Source organism: Mustela lutreola, chromosome 7 (genome assembly GCF_030435805.1).
Source record: "Mustela lutreola isolate mMusLut2 chromosome 7, mMusLut2.pri, whole genome shotgun sequence".
NCBI classification, from domain to species: domain Eukaryota; kingdom Metazoa; phylum Chordata; class Mammalia; order Carnivora; family Mustelidae; genus Mustela; species Mustela lutreola.
Window position 1 is genome coordinate 147,544,083 of NC_081296.1, and position 19,382 is coordinate 147,563,464.

The following is a 19,382-nucleotide window of genomic DNA, read 5'->3' on the forward strand; positions in this document are numbered from 1 at the left end:
CCCAGGTACCTTGAGGACAGGGACCAAGTACAGGCTCAACTCTGCAGCTTCCCACAGTGCCTCCAGGCCTCTCCCAGCAGCATGTGTCCACAGTAACATTTCGTTTCAAACACGAACCCATCCACAGAGCCCCGGGAAGGGATGGGGCAGCCAACAATCCAAGCACAACCACGGAACGTCTCAAACCGAGGACACACGGAGGCGTGTTCCAACCACAGATGGCAAAACTGAGGGTCCAAGAAGCTAAACGTGCAGGGCTCCTCAGAGCAAAGACTCTGCTGCCAAATCAGATTGTGTGCTTCATGTGGCTGTAGCTGGAGGCCAAGCCCCCAGCCTGAACTCAGGTGGGGGTGATCTGGCCTGGTGGGCAGAGCCCTAAAGGGCACAGGGCCCATGTCACAGTGTCCATCTCAGCAACCCCATCTAGATCACGAAGGGGTTGCATGGGATGATCTCCTGACGCCCCGGCCCTAGGTCATGAGAGACGAACTGAAGCCATAGGTCACCTGAAGGGAACCCACTTCTGGACTACTCCGCCGCACGCCACGTGGAGGACCCCCAGCCTCCTCCACCACATTCAGATCCCCTTCAAAGTGGCAGAACGCGGCCGCCTGCCCCGGGATCTCTGATGTCGGTGGCCAGTGCTGGTTCCTCACATCCACTAACTGCTTTAAAGCCCTGCATCCAGCACTGCATTAAAAATTAATTACACATGCTATTTTATTGCTAGTGCATAATGTAATAAGCACCAGCTGTGCTGAACAGTCAAACTCCTTTTTAAGACAGCTATAAAAAAAAAAAAAAAAAAAAAAAAGGAAAGAAGGAAGAAAAGAAAGAAAGAAAGAAACTGCACTTCCAAATGCCTCTCCTGTCAGAGCAGAAAAACAGCAACATCTTGTACGGATTTGAACAGAATTCTTTGATTTAGCTCTGCCTTCAGAACGTCTGAAGGGCCGGCTCGGAGTGAAACAGAATCTGGCATGGTTTGCAGTGGTCTCCTCTCCGGGATATTGCTGGGACCCCTTTTATCCAAGGACAGTCACACTGGTAGGTGCCCCTGCATCATCCCCGCCCCCCAGCAGGCAGCACTGCCCTCCTTCTGGCCCCCTGGAAACGCGGCACCCAGCCCCGTAAGTGCTGGAGCAGATGGGACTCCAGGACTGTCGGCTTTCCTGGAGTCCTCCCCAAGCCCTGCTGCCCTGTGCCACCTTGAGCAGCCTGGAGAGTCGCTTCCTCTGTCCCGGGGCCCTGGCCGTGTTCGGTGGCTTCTCCCAGTACCTCCCTCAATCACGAAAGGAGGCACCTGCGTTCTACAGATAGGTGGTCCAGAGCGGCCTCTGCAGCAGTGTGACCCCCCAAAGCAGGCAGACACTGAGCAGAATCCACTGAACAGGCATGCGAGAATCACCCACGGGTGGCAAATGCCGGACCACCAGCCCCCTTGGCAATGTAGACATCGCGAGGTGTACAGATGACTCTTTAAATTTTTAATGACTCTCCTGAGAGCGCTTTTCCTCCAGTGAGCCAACCCCCACTGACGCTGGAACCTGGTCAGCCCCGAAAGACTCACAGCAAACATGACTTTGCCGAGGGAATCACGGGAGCACGTCTTGAGCCTTCCCCAGACCGAGGGCTTCTGTCCACACACGTTCATCCACACTCAGTTCGCTTCTTCCCGCTGCCCATACTCACCCCTCCCTCCAGAGTCTCCACGGAGGCTCTCATGCCCTACTGGGGAGCCCCTGCATCTCGGGCAGCATCACCCTTTGGCTTCCCGCTGATCCTCCAGTGTTAATCAAACCCAGTTCAGAATGAAACTACAGCGTGCTTCTTGTTCTGGTATGAAATGTGCAAAGCACAGACCATATCATTAACATAAAACTTCCAGAAATAAGGCCACTTTCCAGACAGACTGTATTAATTGCATCAAGCTTCTACAGCTGGGGTGGTCTAATCCACAGTGTCCCATTGGATGACTCCGGTTATAAAAACCAACACAAACGAACACTGGGATAAAATTGAAGGAGGAGAACACGATAGATTCTACTGTTACACCCTACTATTTACTTACAGGTATTCTTTTATCTTTATTGTCCCTTTAACCCATGCCAAGAAACCCCAGACTAGTTAAATAACACAGCAAGCAATTTCAGTAGAAAAGTAAATTGAATTTAACTTTACAAGATTGCCCTGTGATTTCAGCATCTACTAATGACTGCAACTGACTCCTTCTATTAAATCCAAACACTTCCACTTCCCCGAGCTGGGATCCTGTGTGTTCTTGCGTGAGACCTTGAACTTCACCGTGCACATGTATTAATCACAGGAGCTGATGACCATTTGTGGCTTTTAAATATGCAATGAAGTTTCTAGGTTCCTTTTCCACCTCACAATGCTGGTACATGATCTGAGCCAGCCAAGAGACTAAATGCCTTTAAGAATGGAACCTGGAGATCCAGCCTGATGTAAAATTTCAGACAGGTAACTGTGTCTTCTGCACAAGCAGGAGTCAGAACTTCTACAGGGCTCACTCAGCATGAGGCTCGGGTCACAGAACCTGGCGATGTATAACCTCACTCGATCCTCAAAAAAGCTTTCAAGGCATGAACTATCACTGCTCCCATTTTATAGGTGGGAAAACTGAGGAACAGGGAGGAAAACGGCTTGCCCAAGGTCACAAAACCATTCAGAACAGCACCCTTCATTCGGGCAGGGGATGTTGACAGTCATGGAAACCCTGGAAGGGCAAACAGTTCAGAGCTTTCCAAGACCCAGATGTTTCCGAACCGGCCTCTGAACACCCCACCCCTACTCTGGGGACCTGAGCCAAGTCACGTGCCCAGTCGTCCACCGCAGCCAGTAACTGAAACACATCAACATCATCTGTTCTAGAAGTCAAATGTGAAGCCTCATTTTTAAACATCACGTATGTATCGCATGATACACGTCCGAGGGAGAACGGCTCCTTCAAGGTCACCAGCCAGGTGGAGTGAGGGCCAGGACCATAGCCCAAGCTTCTCCACTCCACCAGTGCCCTGGGGAGGTCCCTACATGAAATTTCTCAGGGAAGAAACTTCAGTTTCCAGGAACGCCCAGACTCAGAGCCCTCCCAATATCTCAGCAGGGTCAACAAGCAAAGAAGAGCCCCAGTCCCTCCCCCCGTGACCATCAGGAGGTCGGCAGTGGAGGGCCTGGGAGGCAGGGCTGTTGGGGACGCCGCCAGCCAGAGCGGGACACAAACACACACACAAACCTGTGTGGCTTGCTCCCCATAAAATCACATCCTTCTATAAATAACTGTGAATGCCTTCACGGGCATGCAATTAACCTGCGTGAAACACGGTTACTCCGGGGTTTTCCGTATTAATTTGAAGAGATAGGTTCAGTGCATCCTGATCTGAAAAGAGACAAAACAAAGTAAGGATGGCGGCCCCTTTCCGTCTTTACAGAGGACTGCTTCTTCCTAACGGGTTACTGCGAATTCAATGACTCCGTTCCAACTACTAATTAAACAGGCACTAAAAACACTTCAGCAAACAGCCCAGTGCCAGGGACAGAAGCCACAAAGGGACAAAAACCTCCAGAACAGGGTATCTTCAGGTAAGGAAACTGGTCGGAAAGTATGGGGCAGGCAAATGAACGGGGATCCAACAGTGAAAGAGGACAGCGCCAGAAGTCGGCCTGGCGTCACAGGCCCAAGAGCGGTCTCCAAGGAAGGTTGGGAAGGGTGGTCTCAGAGACCCCAAGAGCAGACCCCACCCTGCCTTGATGCCCTCCCTGGGCACTAACATGCATTTGGGGGCTGCTCACAGACTCTATGCCCTCATGGCATCAAGTTCTGAAATCTTAAAGGGCCTCTAAACCAGATGAGCCAATGCGAGCGAGAGGCGAAGCAGGTTTCGGATGACCAGTCAGGGTCAAACCCCCCTCTGCCCTTCCATCCCCTTCCAAGAATGGTCTCCGCGGGTGCCCATTCCCGCACTCCCCGTCTCCACCCCTGCAAGCTGCGGGAGGGCCAGACCGGCTGTGCCTGACTCCACCTTGGTTTGCGCAACGCCAATGTCGTGAAACAATGACTGAACGTGGGCCATGAGAAGCCCATCTCCAAGCCTCACTTTCTCATCTGCAAAATGGGGAGAAGAGACTACCTCCTAAGGTCACTATGGGAATTAAATTCAAGAATGCACACCGAAAGCCCCGTGCAATCCTGCACACGGGATAGGCCCTCCACATGTGGCCCTTGAAGGAAGGGGCGGCACTGTGGCTGAGGGCAGACGTGTGGCTACCAGAGCCAACAGAGGGTTAAGTGAAGCCCCGGGCGCACCTCTGCCAGGGGGAATCATGTTTCTGTACCACAGAACTTGCCTGAGTCTAGTCAGAAACACTCGGGATGATCGTTGAGAGCACGCCCCCCCCCCCCGGGCGGCGGCAGGAGGCTGCAGAACTCATTACAGGAAGCTCTGAGAGCAGGGCAAAGCACCCCGACGAAGTAGGCACCCCTCGCTCAGCAAGCAGACATCACAGTGCAGCCCTACAGAGCTGGGATGCGAGCTCCGGTCACTCCAGGCACTCGGGCGGCCCGGGGCAGGGAGCCGGCCGCTTTGCTGGCAGGGTCGACTCCTTCCTGGACAGTTTCAGTCTTTGCTTTGTGCATTCAAGGCATGAGCCCAGGACTATGATGCCACCATACACCACAGCGGGAGCTGCTGAAGGCCGCAGGCCACCTGACCAGCAGGAAGGCCTGCGAGGCTCTGGCCCCCCCGCAGAGCTGACAGTCTCTACCAGGGACCATCCTTCAGGACAGCTTCAACTAAAGCAAAACCTGTCCCAGAAAAATAGTTTTCCCTTCACTACCCAAATCAAAAGAAATCCTGCAACAGGCCTGGTGACAAAGCTGGGGCAAACTGAATGGGCCCCAGCCCTGCACAGCTCCCCCACCTCTTCTCCTGACCGCGCCCGGAAACCAGACCTGGGGTGCTCCTCCCCGCCTGTGTCTGTGTCAGCATGCCGGCACCAGGCCCTCAGGGGGAGAGGCTGAGATGGGAGGCCTGTGCCCACAAACTCCAGGGACCCCAGGCCCCAGCAGGAGTTGGGTTGTTTCCGGAGAGAGAGGTGGGGGGCGTTGTGCGGTGGCTGCCCGTGCGTTCGTCTGTACGAAGGCCAGCCACACAGACCTGCCAGGGGGCACACAGTGGGGACGTGCATGGCCCTAGCCCACAGGCACCCCGCAAGGCTTCACCCCCTCCCCTCCCATGGCCACAGCTGAAAGTCTCCTTCAGAGCGACTCTTTTTGTTTCAAAGTTAATAGGCAACACATTCTGGCAAAGAGAAACTTGGCATTTTGGACGGCTCCGGCTTTGTGCACAGGCGGCCGGGGAGTCTCCCCCCCCAGTGCTGTCTGCAGGGTGGGGGGCAGTGACTGGGGCGGGGAGGAGGCGGCAGTGGCGAGGGCAGGAGAAAACTTCAGATGTTAAGTGTTATCCAATCAAGCTTCAGCCAAACAGCCCAAAGACATGAACTTTGGAAGCTGCAGGAGTGCATTCTGGGAGTGAGACACTCAGAACGGACAGACGTGTTGGGGGACCTCCTGACGAACAGGGACAGGGGCACAATGACGTGCTTCCCCACTTCCCCTGCGCCCCCCAAAATGCCTTTAGGGGTGCGACTGCACATCCTCCCTGGGCCCCCCCTTGCCCGGCCCCCCTGGGAGAGGCAGCTGCCAGCCTGGCCCAGGGCACACCCCGCCATCCCGGGGAGCCCGCCCTCCCCACCGCGGCCGTCTGTTACCTGACAACTGACACTGGCATCCAAAGGGAGCCTCCGTCTGACCCTCACCCTGAGTCCCGTCCCCCGAGACCGGGCGCGCGCTGCAGCACGGCAGGGGGAAGCAGGGCGGCAGAGCGCCCAGGCTGCGCAGAGGCGGAGTGATCACGGACGGGTGAGGGTGGGAGGAGGCAGCTATGGGGGCCGCCGCCGGCAGCTGGGCAGGCCTGCACGGCCCTGGAGAAAGAACAATAAAAAAGACTGGTCAGTCGGGCCCTGGACCATACAAGGGACCCGGGGTGTGGGACAGGGGCCCGGGGCAGAGGGCTGCAGGCCACCCTTCCAGAAAGGGAGGCCCCAGGGTGACTGGCCCTGCAGGAAGGTGACCAGGCACAGGCAGGCGGCAAGAGGCCAGGGAAGTGGGTGGGGGCCTCGTGGGGGCCTCGTGGGCTCCTCCTTCCACAGCTGCCAGGACGGGCTGTCTTGGGACCAGACTCCCATCCCTGGGGGGGGGCTCAAAAGAGGTTGTCAGAGCCCTTGTACCTGGGAAGCCCCCCCCCCCACCACCACCACCACGTGGAGGCTTCCGGAGGGTTCTGGAGCTGGCTCCCTTTGGGGATTCATTCCCAAAAACCTGGTCCACCCCCCTCTGGAGGAGCTGAGAAGCTCCAAGCCACCACTGTCTGCTATATCAGGACAGGCTGCTGGTACAGGCCGGGGACACCTCAGTCTACCTCTGAGCACCTGGGCACTGGTTAACCTGCGGGCCTGGAGGATGGCCAGTTGGTGTCTCTCTCCAGCCCACGGTCACCCTCAGCAGCCTGAGCTTCAAGCACACAGCACACAAGCCCCAAGGCCATCCGGAAGGCTTTGAACCCCACCCCCCAAAAGAAAATCCTGGCACTGCCCAGCACCTGTCCTCACGCCTCGGGCCTGCTGGGGGCGCCTCCCCCATCTGACAGCCAGGACGCAGGGCCTGGAGCTCTCTTGCCTCTGCCCAGCCCCATGGCTCGCCCGACTCCCCGGCAAGGCCTGCGTTTGATTTGGCCGTTTATCTTAAATGGCTAAGAGACCACCAGGGCAAAAATCTGTGTGAAGCCCTTGCCAAAACCACAAGTGAAGAAGCCCAAATTCCCTGGGTAAATAATTGAGCGGGGAAGCATCAGAGAGACAAAAAGAAAACACCAACAAGATGAGGGCAGCTGGGCCCCGGCTCTGCCAAGGAGGCCACCCGACGCCGCTCACCATCCCACACGGGCCTGCAGGGAGGGGTCTGCCCACCTCGGGGCCCCCCATGAGATCCCCCCACCCAGGAGAGCCACAGGGCACCACGAGCCCACTTCCAGCCAGGATCCTGTCAGACCCCCTCCTGAGTGAGCCTTCCAACATGCCCAGGGCACAGGGCCTGGGAGACCCACTGCACAGACTGGCAAACTGATGACGGGCCCGCTGCCCCACCAAGTCCGGGCCACCTGGCTCCAGAACAGGGCTCATCCGCTCTGGCACCTGCCTCTACAAACCGTGTGCTATCCAGGGCCTTTGAGAAGACGGCAAACGTCCTGCCGAGAAGCCAAAGCTACGTGGACTCCTCAACACGACTAAAGACCTCCTACGAGGCGAGGCTCAGGGCCCGGGGCAAGGCCGAGCCCATGACAGCCCCAGAAGGGAGGGCATGGCCAATGACCTCATGCCGCTCCAGCCACAGACTCAGTGCTGGCCTCCACGTAAAGTCAGCACCTGAGGCCAGGTTCCCCCACCTCCTCCCAGAAGCCTGCCCTGGCCAGTCCTCGCCTAAGGCCCTGCCCCAGCACCAGACACCACACATGCCATCCTGTCTGCCTCTCCTGCCTTCACACCGCAGAAAGCTCCCAGCACGGCTCTGTGCCAAGCACCTAGCATAGCACCACAACAGGCCAAGGCCTCACTCAGCTGAGAAAACCAGCCCCCATCCCACAGAGGCTACTGAGGCTCACAGAGACCTGGGACTTGAACCCAGTTGAGTCTCCAAAGCCTGGATACGCCGTGCCTCTCCGTCGGCCTGCAGCTAGGGTGGAGGGACCAGGGTGCCCCGGGATGCTGAGAAAAAGGGCCATGTGGGGTGGAGGGAAGCCAGAGGGTCCTTGGGCTCACTCGGGCCATGGGAGACTGAAAAGAGCAAATCCAGGCCCCCAGGTTCTGGGTGAAACCGTGACACAGACACCACCATTTACCATGGCTGAGTAAGAGAGACAGGAGTGCCCAGGACTGCTGAAGTAGAAACAGAGCAGAACCTAGGTCACCAAGATTGGGAGAAAAGACCTAAGGGCAGGTCCAGCCATACCTCTCTCCTTCTAGAAAGGTCAGGCTTAGACCAGGGTCTTTAAAGGCAAAGTCATGTCCCCACTTACATAGGGATGCAGGGCCAAGCTGCCCCCTGGAGGGGCTTCCATATGCCTCATTAAGAATTCCAACCTCACTGAAGACCACCTGTTCCAAGGGCTAGCTCAATGGAGACAGGGGAGGGGACAACAAGAGTAAGTGGCTTCTAATCCAAGCTGCCCACAGAGAACACTCCAGTTGCTCTCAGAAGACCTCTGCCCTGGGGGAATCCCTCTCCCCAGCCCTAGCAGCTTAACTCAAGGGTGAACTCCAGAAAAGCCTCTCCTGAAGCTAGAGTAAACATAGAAGGCAATGCTAGAAGTCGTTTGACCACAGGAAATGTCCAGAGTTGGCAAGTCCATAGAGACAGGAGAAGGTAGACAAGTGGTTTCAGAGGCCGGGGGTGGGGGAGTGTAGGCTAATGGGAACACGGTTTTTTCCTGGGGCCATGAGAATGTTCTGGAATTAGACAGTGGTGGTGATGGTTGCACAACATTGTGAAGACGCCCAAAACATGGGACCCCTGGGTGGCTCGGTCGCTAAGCATCTGCCTTTGGCTCAGGTCATGATCCCAGTGTCCTGGGATCGAGCCCCCCAATCTGGGTCCCTGCACAGCAAGAAGCCTGCTTCTCCCTCTCCCTCTGCTGCTCCCTCCTGCTTGTGCACTCTCTCTCTCTCTCTCTCTCTCAAATAAATAAATCTTAAAAAAAAAAAAAAACCCAAACCACTAACTGTCCACCTTAAAGTGATTAAAAGGGCAAAGTCCAAGGTGAGGACCGTCTGGCCTCAGCACCCATCCCAGGCCGACTCCCAAGCCCTTGTCCACCCTCCAGGAAGGAGGCCTGCAGTCAAGCACCGGCAGGAAATCCAGAACACACTCGACAGCGCCCTCGAGGCCTGGTGACAACAGACTGACACACAGAGGAAGTCAGAGCTCAGACGCAGGCCTGGAGCAGAGGCCTGGGCCCTATCCCCTCTGCCATTTCTTGGCCACGTGACGTGGGGTGAGTCACTCGCTCAGAGCCCCGCCCTTAAAGGAAGGTCAGGACAAGCCTGGCCAGAGCCTGGCTTCCAGTGAACACTCCCCGAATGGCCACCACCGTCCATTTGTTTTCCACTCTGGAACCATTCGTGCCCCACCCCCCGAGCCTGGCACGGAACGTCTGTCGGGTGCTATGGGCTGCAGAAGGCACCCAACAAAGCCCCTCAAGACACTTTTTTTAAAGGGTTTCTTCTGCGGTCTAGTTGGGTCCCCTCTGGAACTGGAACCGCACCCAAGGTATGCGGCAGAGGGACACCAAGACGCCATCTCAGCTTTATGCAGGATCCAGGCGGCTTAAACATAAAACCCTGGCTGGCCCAACTCCTTACGGTGGAGGCTGGCTTTCATGAGGGGAAAGGAAACAATGAGCACGGAGATCCTATCATTTAAGGCCAGGAGCCTTTCCAGGAGTAGGTGCTATGACCCTCCCCCATCACCAGTGACGAAACTGAGGCGCTTAGGGGTTAGAACATCGCTCTAGGCCACCTGTACAAAGAGGCACAAAAGAGTCCCAAACTACGATCCCTAAAATGTTTCTTAAGCCCCAAATCAGGGTACAAGGCAGTTTTTACTGCCTCCATGCTGAGGGTGTCTGGAACCTGTCTCCCTTCTAGAGCAGCCCCGCAGATGTTCCTGCTTCATCCTCACACATGCGCACTACCCCGAGGGCACTCCCACACCCACCGGAGTGTAGACACAAAAAACTGTGCCTGGAAAAACCCCAGCCTGGCGGGGAGGGGAACATGCACCCTTCCCAGAGCCGGGTCCTCCGGCACCCCTCCCGCAGGGGAGGGTTACGGGTTCCGAGCTGGCGAGAAGAGCTCTGGAGTACACTGTACTGAAGATGTAGATTTTTCTCCCTACTGGTGCTTTTCAATTGATACATTTTTTAAGCCAAGAACTCCTACTGATAGTGCAAAAATGAGTCATAGATCAAGGAGGGAGACAGACAGGGAGCGAGCGCTTGTGAGTGAGGGCCACTGGCAAGGAAACCTGACAATCCCCGCGCCCCCTCCCCCCATGCCAAGACATTAATTCTCACAAGTCGGAGAAAATTACTATGCATGAATGCAAAAAGCATGATCAGGAGTAATTAACATGGCTTCATATGCAAATTTTATTAATGCAGAAGTACAAAGTCATTATGCAAATGAAACTTACGTCAACTCTCTTGACAAATATTCATCTCTGAGGCTCAAGTTTCTCCCTTTTTATTTATTTATTTAATTCTTCTCTCCCCCACCCTTTTTTCCCGGGTCCTTTTTTTTTTTTTTTTTTTTTTTAAGAGGGTGGAGGGTCGGTTAGTGGTGGTGGCCGCTTCAGCAGCAGCAAGCCATGAGGACTGTTTGACAAGTTTGCAAAGTTGTTTTTCAACCAGAGAAATTTATTCTTGCATTGTTGATTTTTTTTTTTTTTTTTTTTTTTTTTTTGGTTGTTGGCAGGTACAAGACAGCTCATAGGAGAAGAGGAAAAAATAAAAAAATAAAAAATTAAAAAATAAAAAAAAGCTCTGGGCAGCAGGCAGCCAATCAAAACGCCAGAGCCTGTAATGAGGGCGATTGATGGCTGTTTGGCTTTTACTGCAGGGTAATGAACTAGAATCCAGTCTGAGGAGGGGGGAAAATATGAATATTCATGAGACTGTGCTCCTGCCTTTGATGATTAAAGAAATTTTTAATATTCAAATAAGCGCTTGCCAAGTGATTAACAAAGAACATGCACGCAGAAATATGGAAATGGGAGCCGGGAAAGATTTGAGAGGCGAACAGACTGCTGGAAAGGCAGCCCCAAATTTCATAAACAAGATCGGCAGATAACCCAATTCGCACACGGGCAAATAAAAACATTTCTTTCGGATCGCTTAAATATTTTGCCAGCTACTTTGTCTTAAGGATGATAAAAATGCTATGTATTAAGCGGGGAGAGGGGAGAGACAGAGAGAGAGGAACCGCATGAAGTCAGACACACTGCTCCTGCTTAAGAATCTATCCCAATTCTAGCCCCCCTCCCCCCAGCCCGACGGGAAATCAGGACTCTTTTTCTGGTTTGTTAAAGAGAGAGGATGGAGGGAAGCCAGCTCAGACTGGAAAACTCAGGGCTGGAGGTTCAGGTCAAATCACGTCTAGGCTGACCTACAGCCCAAAGACAGGAGACTAGGCTGTCTTTGCGGGGCAGGAGGTGGTGACTTGAGCCCTCCAATCTAGAAAGCTCAGGGCCTCCTCTGGACTCAGGCCCCCGGTCAAAAGACTGAAAGACGGGGTCACAGGGGGCACACACATCTCGAGAAGTTGAAAGGCCTCAGATTTCCACACGGGGTCTGGCCCAGGCATCTTTGGGGCCACCGAGGAGGGGGTCCCAGCGATCCCACAGGCTTCACTAGCTGTGAGCTAGGGCCGCACGTTCATACCCTAACAGCTCCACCACGGGTTCACATTGAAGCACATAATAACAGTATTAGCTGGTAAAACGATCCTGCAGTTAAAATACATCTAATTAGCAGCCAATGACATCCATTTTGGCAATTTCCTATTTGAAAGAAGTGGAGTGCCACCTTAAATGAGACAGGCAGTGGGTACTCACCCAACAAGACCTAGGCTTCCCACCATTTGTCTCTCTCTCTCTCCATTTGGGGTGAAGGGGGGCTGAGAGAGCAGGAAGGGGGGCGGATTCTAAGCAGTCTTCTTTGTTACTCAATTTCAGAACTGCAGGGGTCTGGGGGAGGGGGCCCTCCGCAAATAAATTCCCTCACTCCACAGATACTATTTCATCTTCTTCATTTTTAATCACCAAGGTCTGGTAACCAGCAAATGCCAGAACTTGTTTTTCATTTCATTATAAAATACATCATCATCGTCGTCGTCATCGTCATCATAAACAAAACAGAAAGGGAATCCAAGCTGAGACGTGAGCACCGTAAGTGACCGTGAAAACTGCAAGGTCAGGGCAGGTCCCCAAGACAGGCCAAGAGAGTTGGTGGGTGTGCAGCACGGCTTAGCTCAGGGCACCAGAGCACTGGGGGCATCCAGAAATTCTCTGCGGGGAGCTAAGACTGCCAAGTCCCACCTCCCACTTCGGGATTCTCCTTCTAAGTCAGGCAAGTCTGAGCACCCATCACGGGTCTCGGGTCCTTGCTGCAACAGGTTTGAGTGTGGGGTGCACACGTTGGTGGCCTTTAAAAGAAGAGCAACAAGAAGGGCCAATGAGATCTCACAAAGGTTTGCACAGCTGTGTTTCAAGACATCCTTCAGGGCCATCACAGAGGGGCATAAAAACAAAACCCAGCCAGAGCCAGGCCTTGACTCAGGCTTCCTGCTGAAAACAGCAGCCCGTTCTCGGGCTGGGAGGGTGGGATTTCTTCCAGTGCAGGGAAGAAGGCCTGCCTGGCTTCCCTTGTCACTGCCCAGATGTGGCTGGACCTAGAGAGGTCTACTCTAGGGTGCCAGGCAGCAGGGAGAGGGGTGGGCTTGCCAGGGGCCTCCAAGAACATCTCTGGCCTTAAGGCCGATCCAACAGTCACTTCCCCGGTAAACATCCACAGACCCTCACCCACCATCACAGCCCTTTGGGGCCACCAGGGCACCAAGAAGCCTTGGCCACATAGAGGGGGCCAGAACCACGTCCCTTCCAGCACCCTGGAAGGCCACCTTCCGCCTTGCACCTCCCCCTTCGTGCACTCCTGAGATCTGTCACAGTGAATCACCACTTCAACTATTTTTGCTCCCCAGCATGCGCCACATTTAATGCATCCCCGAAAGAGGAGAGGCAAGGCAAAGGAACAATTGTGTCCCCCCCCCATCACCAACGCTACCCAAACCGGTTTCCCTCCTTCTGCCAAGGCTTAGAAAGGGAACATCCACCCGGCCACGGCACCTTGCAGATAGAAGCAGGCCCATCCCATCGCCAGGTCCAAAAGCACCTGTTTCAATGGCTGCCAACCACAATTTCCTCAAGACTCAAGCACTCAAGTACTCCAGGGCAGCACCCTGAGCCAAGGAGCAGTGAGGTTACATCACAAACTCCAAAACCTTCTAGGGCCCTTCCAAAAGGCCCAGGGAGGAAGCCCAGGAACTGTCAGGTGCTACTGGGGAGGAAGGATGTGTCTGAATCATATTCCGCCAACTCTCCAGGGCAGGCTGACTGAGTGCTCCGGGCTGACCAGTCCACTCCTAGAGTGGGCATCTGCAGGGGAAAACGTGCAGCTTCAACTCTTTTGCTCATCATTTGGGGAATTCCCTGGAGCCCGCTCAGCCTCTGGAATGCAAATAAGCCACAATCGCTTGTAACTCTGGCCGAGACACCGAGGCCTAGGCACCACGGCCTTGAGGGACACACAGGAGCACAGAGATGAGTCCTCTGGGGTGACCTCAGCAGTCAGGGTCCACCAAATTGGGGCCTACGCTCCTGGAATGGACAGGCCTGGGGAAAACAGAAGGTGAAACCAAGGGTTTCACCAGTTAGGAAAATGTGCATGTGCACATCTATTATACAAAAATTATACATATATGCGTACACACATACACACAAATACCAGCCATGTGGACGTGTTCAAATGTGCGCGTGTCTGCCCCAGAATCCACAGAGGCCAAGGACAAACGGGAGTTGATGATTCTCTGAATCTCAGTAAAAGAGTAAAAAGAGCTGGCCAATACCTAGCAGAGCAATTTCCTCCTTTTCCCCTGATTCAGGCTTTCCGATCAGAAGCCGGGTTTGGCTGCTGCAGTCTTCTGCAGTTTCTGTACTAAAACACAATTTATCCAAGATCTTTCCGTCATTTTCTATCATGTTGCATCAGGAGCCACTAACAGTATAGGACACATCACTTCAGCAAGAACTCCAGACAGACAGTGCAGTCTATAAACTGGAGTCGGAAGCTGGCTAAGACATATGGATTCCAAACATGAAGTTCATGGCACTTGGGGTCAAGACTCTGTGCCCCTCTCCCAGAAGGCACGTCGTGGCCAGACTCCCATGACCACCTTAGTCTGGTATCCCTTCGACACATCTCCAGGGACACTCCCCATGGAGTGCATGAGTTTAGAGTGGTAGGGCACAGGCATGGACCACCATGAGGACAGAAGCCACACATCACATAAAGGAAATACACCACTCTTCAGATCTGCTGCCTAAAAGCCTGAGTTTTAAACTAAGGACATGCCCCGCCCCTGGCCCCCATCAGCATCCACTGTGTCTGACATCTGAAGAATGACCTGGAAATCCTGAATCCTGACACTTGTTAAAAATCTGGTCCTCTAGAGAACATGTTTAAAAACTGGTGAATTCAGGAAGTTGTGGTTTGCAAGCCCCGCAAACTCCAACCCTGGCTTTGGCTCAGCCCCCATGCAGAGAGCGCAACACCTGAATACAAGGGGGAGGTCTGAAGTCCGAGAATCCCAGAGAACTGAAAATGACAACCAAGCAGCACAGCCAATAAAAAGAACATCGAGAAAACAGAGTGCCCAGGAAGGAGGTTACTGCCAGCACTCAAGCCAGAGGCAGCAGGAGAGAGGACAGCCGTCCCAGGTGCCGATGGGGTTGTGGCTATGTGGGATGTGAGCAGCATCAACCTCTATCAATATGGGACCATAAAATCCCGACCTGCCCAGTAGGGGAATATGCAACCAAAGGCCAGGAAGGTAGGCTTCTTGGTTTTTAGATGGAAAGAAGTCTAACTAGGTCAGTAGGTGCAAGGAAGGAAGGAAGGCGGAAAGGAAAGAAGAGAAGAGAAGAGAAGGAAGGGAGGCAAGAGAGGAAAGACAGAAAAGGAAGGAAGGAAGGAAGAACAGGGGCCACTGCTCTAGCTCAAATGCATTTTGGGGTTTCAGCTGCATTGCTAGTGTTACATGCAACAGAATGCTACTGTCATAATAAAAATATCCAGCTCTCTCCTGGCTTTTGTTGTTGACTGAGTCTTTTTTTTTTTTCTCCTTTTTCATTCTTTTTACCTTCTACTAATGGACATCCAGAACACTGAGGTGCGTTGCCTCGCATCACGCAAGAACAGAGTCTTTCCGTGGCCTCTTTATGTTTCCAAGCCAAGTCTGAAATGTCACTGACTAAAACACTGAGCAGGCCTGTAATTACTTTCAACAAAGTAGCTCCTTTAACAGAGTTTTCCGCATGTAGATGGCATGTAATATACATATTGTGAGCCTTCCTTTCAGCATGGGTAGCACTTGACGGCTACAATCACAAATTTTCTTCTAAGGGAGCAGTTCTGACAGCCACCTTCTTCCTGAGTTTTTGACGTGAAATCCATTTGCATCTCCTAACACACCGACAGTAAGGTACAGTGTGTGCACAACAAAATTTGTAAAAATTAACACTTTGCGGGATTAATTGAATAAAGATTGTTAGCACATTAACACGGGGAGCGCTGCTCGGATTCAATCTAGCTGCGCTCCCGGGGCCGCTGCTACTGAAACAGGGCTTACATCAGCTGAGGTTTATACCGCTATTTAATGTAATTAAAGAAACCAGTGGCACAGTCCTCCACGGAAATATCATTTCTATTGCAGGGTATTCCCATTAGAAATTGGGGGAAGTCAGAGCACGCGGACTTTGATTTTGTTGTAATTTTTTTTTCCCCCTTGGCTGTCTTTGAAACAGAGCCGATGTGCTGGGCCTCAGACAGAACCCGGTGCAGAAACCCTGCAAAGATCGCCCAGTAAGATGAGCCCAGGCTCCTGGCAGAAGCACTCCACGTTTGTCTTTTGTTTTTCTTTTTGTTTTTGAAGCTGTTAAAAAAAAAAAAAATATATATATATATATATATATATATATATATATATATATATTTTTTTTTTTTTTTAATTTGCTGTATTTCTCTATATTCAGCTGTAATTCTCTGCCCAGCAAACACCGGCACACCATGACAATGACTTTTCAGATACCAGCTCCCCCCCCCCCACCCCGCCCCCAAACAAGGCTGTGGATAAAGACACGGAGGGAGGGAGGGGTCTCTTTTATATAAACAATGACAGTGTGGCCAGGATCCCAAAGAGCTCCAGACTCGGATCAGGACTGGAATCTAGCTGTAATCTCCGAGGAAGAGTGCAGAGCAGGCGCCCCTCAGGAGGCCTTGGAAATGAAGCACACAGAACCCACCAGGAAAAAAAGAGAGAAACAAAATCTTTACACCACATCAACCAAAATGGCAGAGAAAATTAAGTCTTGGGGCTGAAGGGAAGGGAGCCTGACTCAGCTAGCTCTCGCGGCCCTAGGCAGCCTCCCCTCCTCTGAAGGCTGCCTCTTGCCCTTGGAGCCGCCAAGTGCAAACAAAAGTGAGACCCATCTCTGAACCTGCTCAACGCATGTCCCTGCGCCACGGCGATAACTGCGTGGGCTTTGTCTTTCTTTTTTTTTCTCTTCCCTAAGTGCATTTTTTTAATACTCTTCTTCTACATCCTAATTTCTTTGGGGGGAAGAAAAAAAAAATCAGTGTCACTAAAAAAACGTCACTCTGTTTTGCAAAATCCAGCAGCTTCCTTGGCAGCGAGAGAGGCTGGCTGGCATTATCCCCTCATTTGACAAAACTACTATTTCTGGGCATGTGCTCAAGAACAGGTAGGAAGCAAATGCTGAGAAATAAGGAAGTGAAAACAGGCAACAGATTTTTCACTACCAAGAACGCCAAGCGCAAACACGATTTATTTAGCTGTGTTTAACGTGTCTGTCCTCCGCGCAACGAGGAGCCCACTTGGGCTGAAGGGAGGGGGGGGGAGGAGGGACAGGAAGAGGGAGCAGGGGGACAAGGGGGACAGAGAGAAGAAACTAACGGCTCCGTACAAGGACTTCCTGAACGGTTCTGTTCGGTTTTAGAAGAATCTTCTGCCCCAAAACACACGTAGGTGTCAAAAGAAGGCGACACTAATCGGCCTGTTAATTAACGAGCCGCCACTAACAAAGATAGAAGACCCAGTTCATGCAAACAGTGTTTACTCGGGTGTCGTGTCGCGCTATCTCCTTGCCCACTTCCCTTGCCTTTTTGCAAACCCTAGGGGCTGGCGGCTGGGACAGGCCCCGAGGCCCCTCAGGTTGGGGTGTTCCCAGCTTCTTCGAGTCCAGGCAAGGGGGAGGCGGGGGAGTACCACTGCCCTCCCTGCCCAGCCTCCCACGGCCACGTGGAACTGACTGAGATCTGTATTCAATTAAGGAGCACCAGACAGCTTCTGGCTCCTTGCCTACACCAACGCAGGCTCTGAGTATCTGCTGTGCCCCCCGCCCCACCCAGGCTCTAATGCCAGGGAACGAGGGCTCTATCAAGTCCCCTGTGGAGGAGGCAAAGTGCCACACTCCCCCACCCCCACCCGCAAACTCAAGCCTGAGGTTTGGGCCCTGCCAGGGTGAACCAACCAAATACACGAAGCAAGGATCTGTATTTTCTAACCAGCAAGACTACACCGGAGGTTTTGGGCCCTGCCAGGGGTTATTCCTTTAAAAAATCTAACTCGGGTTTACTCAGCATTGGCTGGAAAAAAGGAACCTAGCATCACCGAAAGGAAAACACAAGAGGAAGACGGAGTCCCAAAAGGACGGTTGGGGCCTCCCGTTTCCCCCATGAAGGTGCCGGGTCAGAGCGGCCTGTGCGCTCTGGGGGCTTAAATGCCCATTTTTGTTAGCTTTCAGAGGTGGCGGCCAAAAAAGGGGAGAATTTCCTCACCAGCCTGCACTGCACTGAGTTCCTCCCTCATCTGCGTCTAATAAGACTGTGCACTTAAAGGCAGCCTGCTGTATGCATTCCTCCCCATCCCCCAAGTCTACACCCCCTCTACCCAGCTCCTGTCTGGGGGCCAGACCCCAAACGTCAGTAAAGATACATTTTCTGGTATATTCGGGGCAAGAGTAACAGCAAACCCCACTCCATATTAAGATTCTGACTCAAGTGACAGTCCCCCAAAATGAATGGGGATGGGGCAGAGGTATTTCCTACTTGGTATTAGGTTTTTAGATTGAAAATTCAAATCCTCCCCCTTGGACTCCCCACTAAATCCCCTAATTCTTCCCCCTTGCATTGAAAATGACACGCTGCGCTAGTAGTTACTTGATTCCTCTCCCTTTTGCAAATTAGTCACTCTGCCCCCGTGCACTGAACAATGCGAGTCTATGCTTTTACGATGTCTTTGAAATAAGCAATTACTTCACTCCTGCAGAATGGTCTGTTTTCACATCAGGACGGTGGCAGGAGTGTCAACAATTGGATATCCCCATTTTATAGATGAAGACACTGAGACCCGCCCGGGGACTGTTTAGGAACAAACACAAATGAGACTGTGCGAACACCTTGACTGTGGTGCTTTGACAAATGAGGCGGCCCAGAAAGGATCCAGAGGCTCCAGCCCTAACCAAGGCTCAGGTGCGGCTCTGGGAAACCACACTTCTAGAAAAATCCTGCAAGAAAATCTAGATTTCTCAAAGTAATAAAACTGAGAGTGCTTAACTGCATGTCCAAAGGAGGCCTCCGCAGGATCCCTCTGGATAACAACTCCACTGGTATTTCAACACGATCCAGCTGCCAAAGTCCCCCATTCCCAAGCAAATCTCCCACCCGTGGCTCCTGAACAAAAGCAAAGCAAGTCATCTGCACCCTGCAGATGACGCCTGGTTCAGAACACCACACCGCAAGGCAAAGCAGCCCAGCCTGCTCCTCGGACACAAAACGGTGTGTGTGTCCTCCCAAGGCACAAGAGCACCCAGGGGGCTGCAGAATCCTCTCTTCGAGGAGGATTCTAGACAAGAAACTTCCACGGATTCTGGACAAGAAACTTCCGCCACTCTGCCCCATAATTTTTTGCACTGTTGAGTCCTCAAAATAAAGAAAGCAGAGGTAAGTTGGCTTCCTTCTTCTCCGTGTCATAGACATTAGGTCAGCCAACCACACAGTTACCTGTCTTTCAAGCCAAACATGGACAATTCCCCCCATAAGTACCCTGATTCCAAAAATCCCAAAATTTACGACATGCCTCTTCAGGAACTGCAGAAACCTAGGATGGAGCCCCTCAAACACACACGTAATTAGTGCTTCATCCATCGTTCTTTCTGTAAAGGAATCCAGTAACATAAATATTAATCAAACACAAGAATCTGCCTTTCTAGTCTTGGACCATTATGAGTGCCGGATTGTGATCTTTACCCGTATTTACAGATATTCAAAGGCAGATTCCATCATGTTAGAACTGTTATAAATGGACGTCTGAGAAATCAACGAGCAAGTTCAGGCAGA

General features: G+C 52.7%; 1 protein-coding gene across 4 annotated transcripts in view; it reads right to left on the reverse strand.

The window, feature by feature from the left end:
• BCL11B (BCL11 transcription factor B) overlaps positions 1-19,382 on the reverse strand; it is a 94,771-nt gene that overhangs the window by 48,280 nt on the left and 27,109 nt on the right. For 2 of the 4 annotated variants that reach the window (XM_059183069.1, XM_059183068.1), the window contains exon 3: positions 5,788-6,000. The exons of the other annotated variants lie outside the window; for them this stretch is intronic. In XM_059183069.1, coding sequence (XP_059039052.1) covers positions 5,788-6,000 — 213 coding nt within the window. The remainder of the gene's footprint in view (positions 1-5,787; positions 6,001-19,382) is intronic. 4 annotated transcript variants of the gene reach the window in all.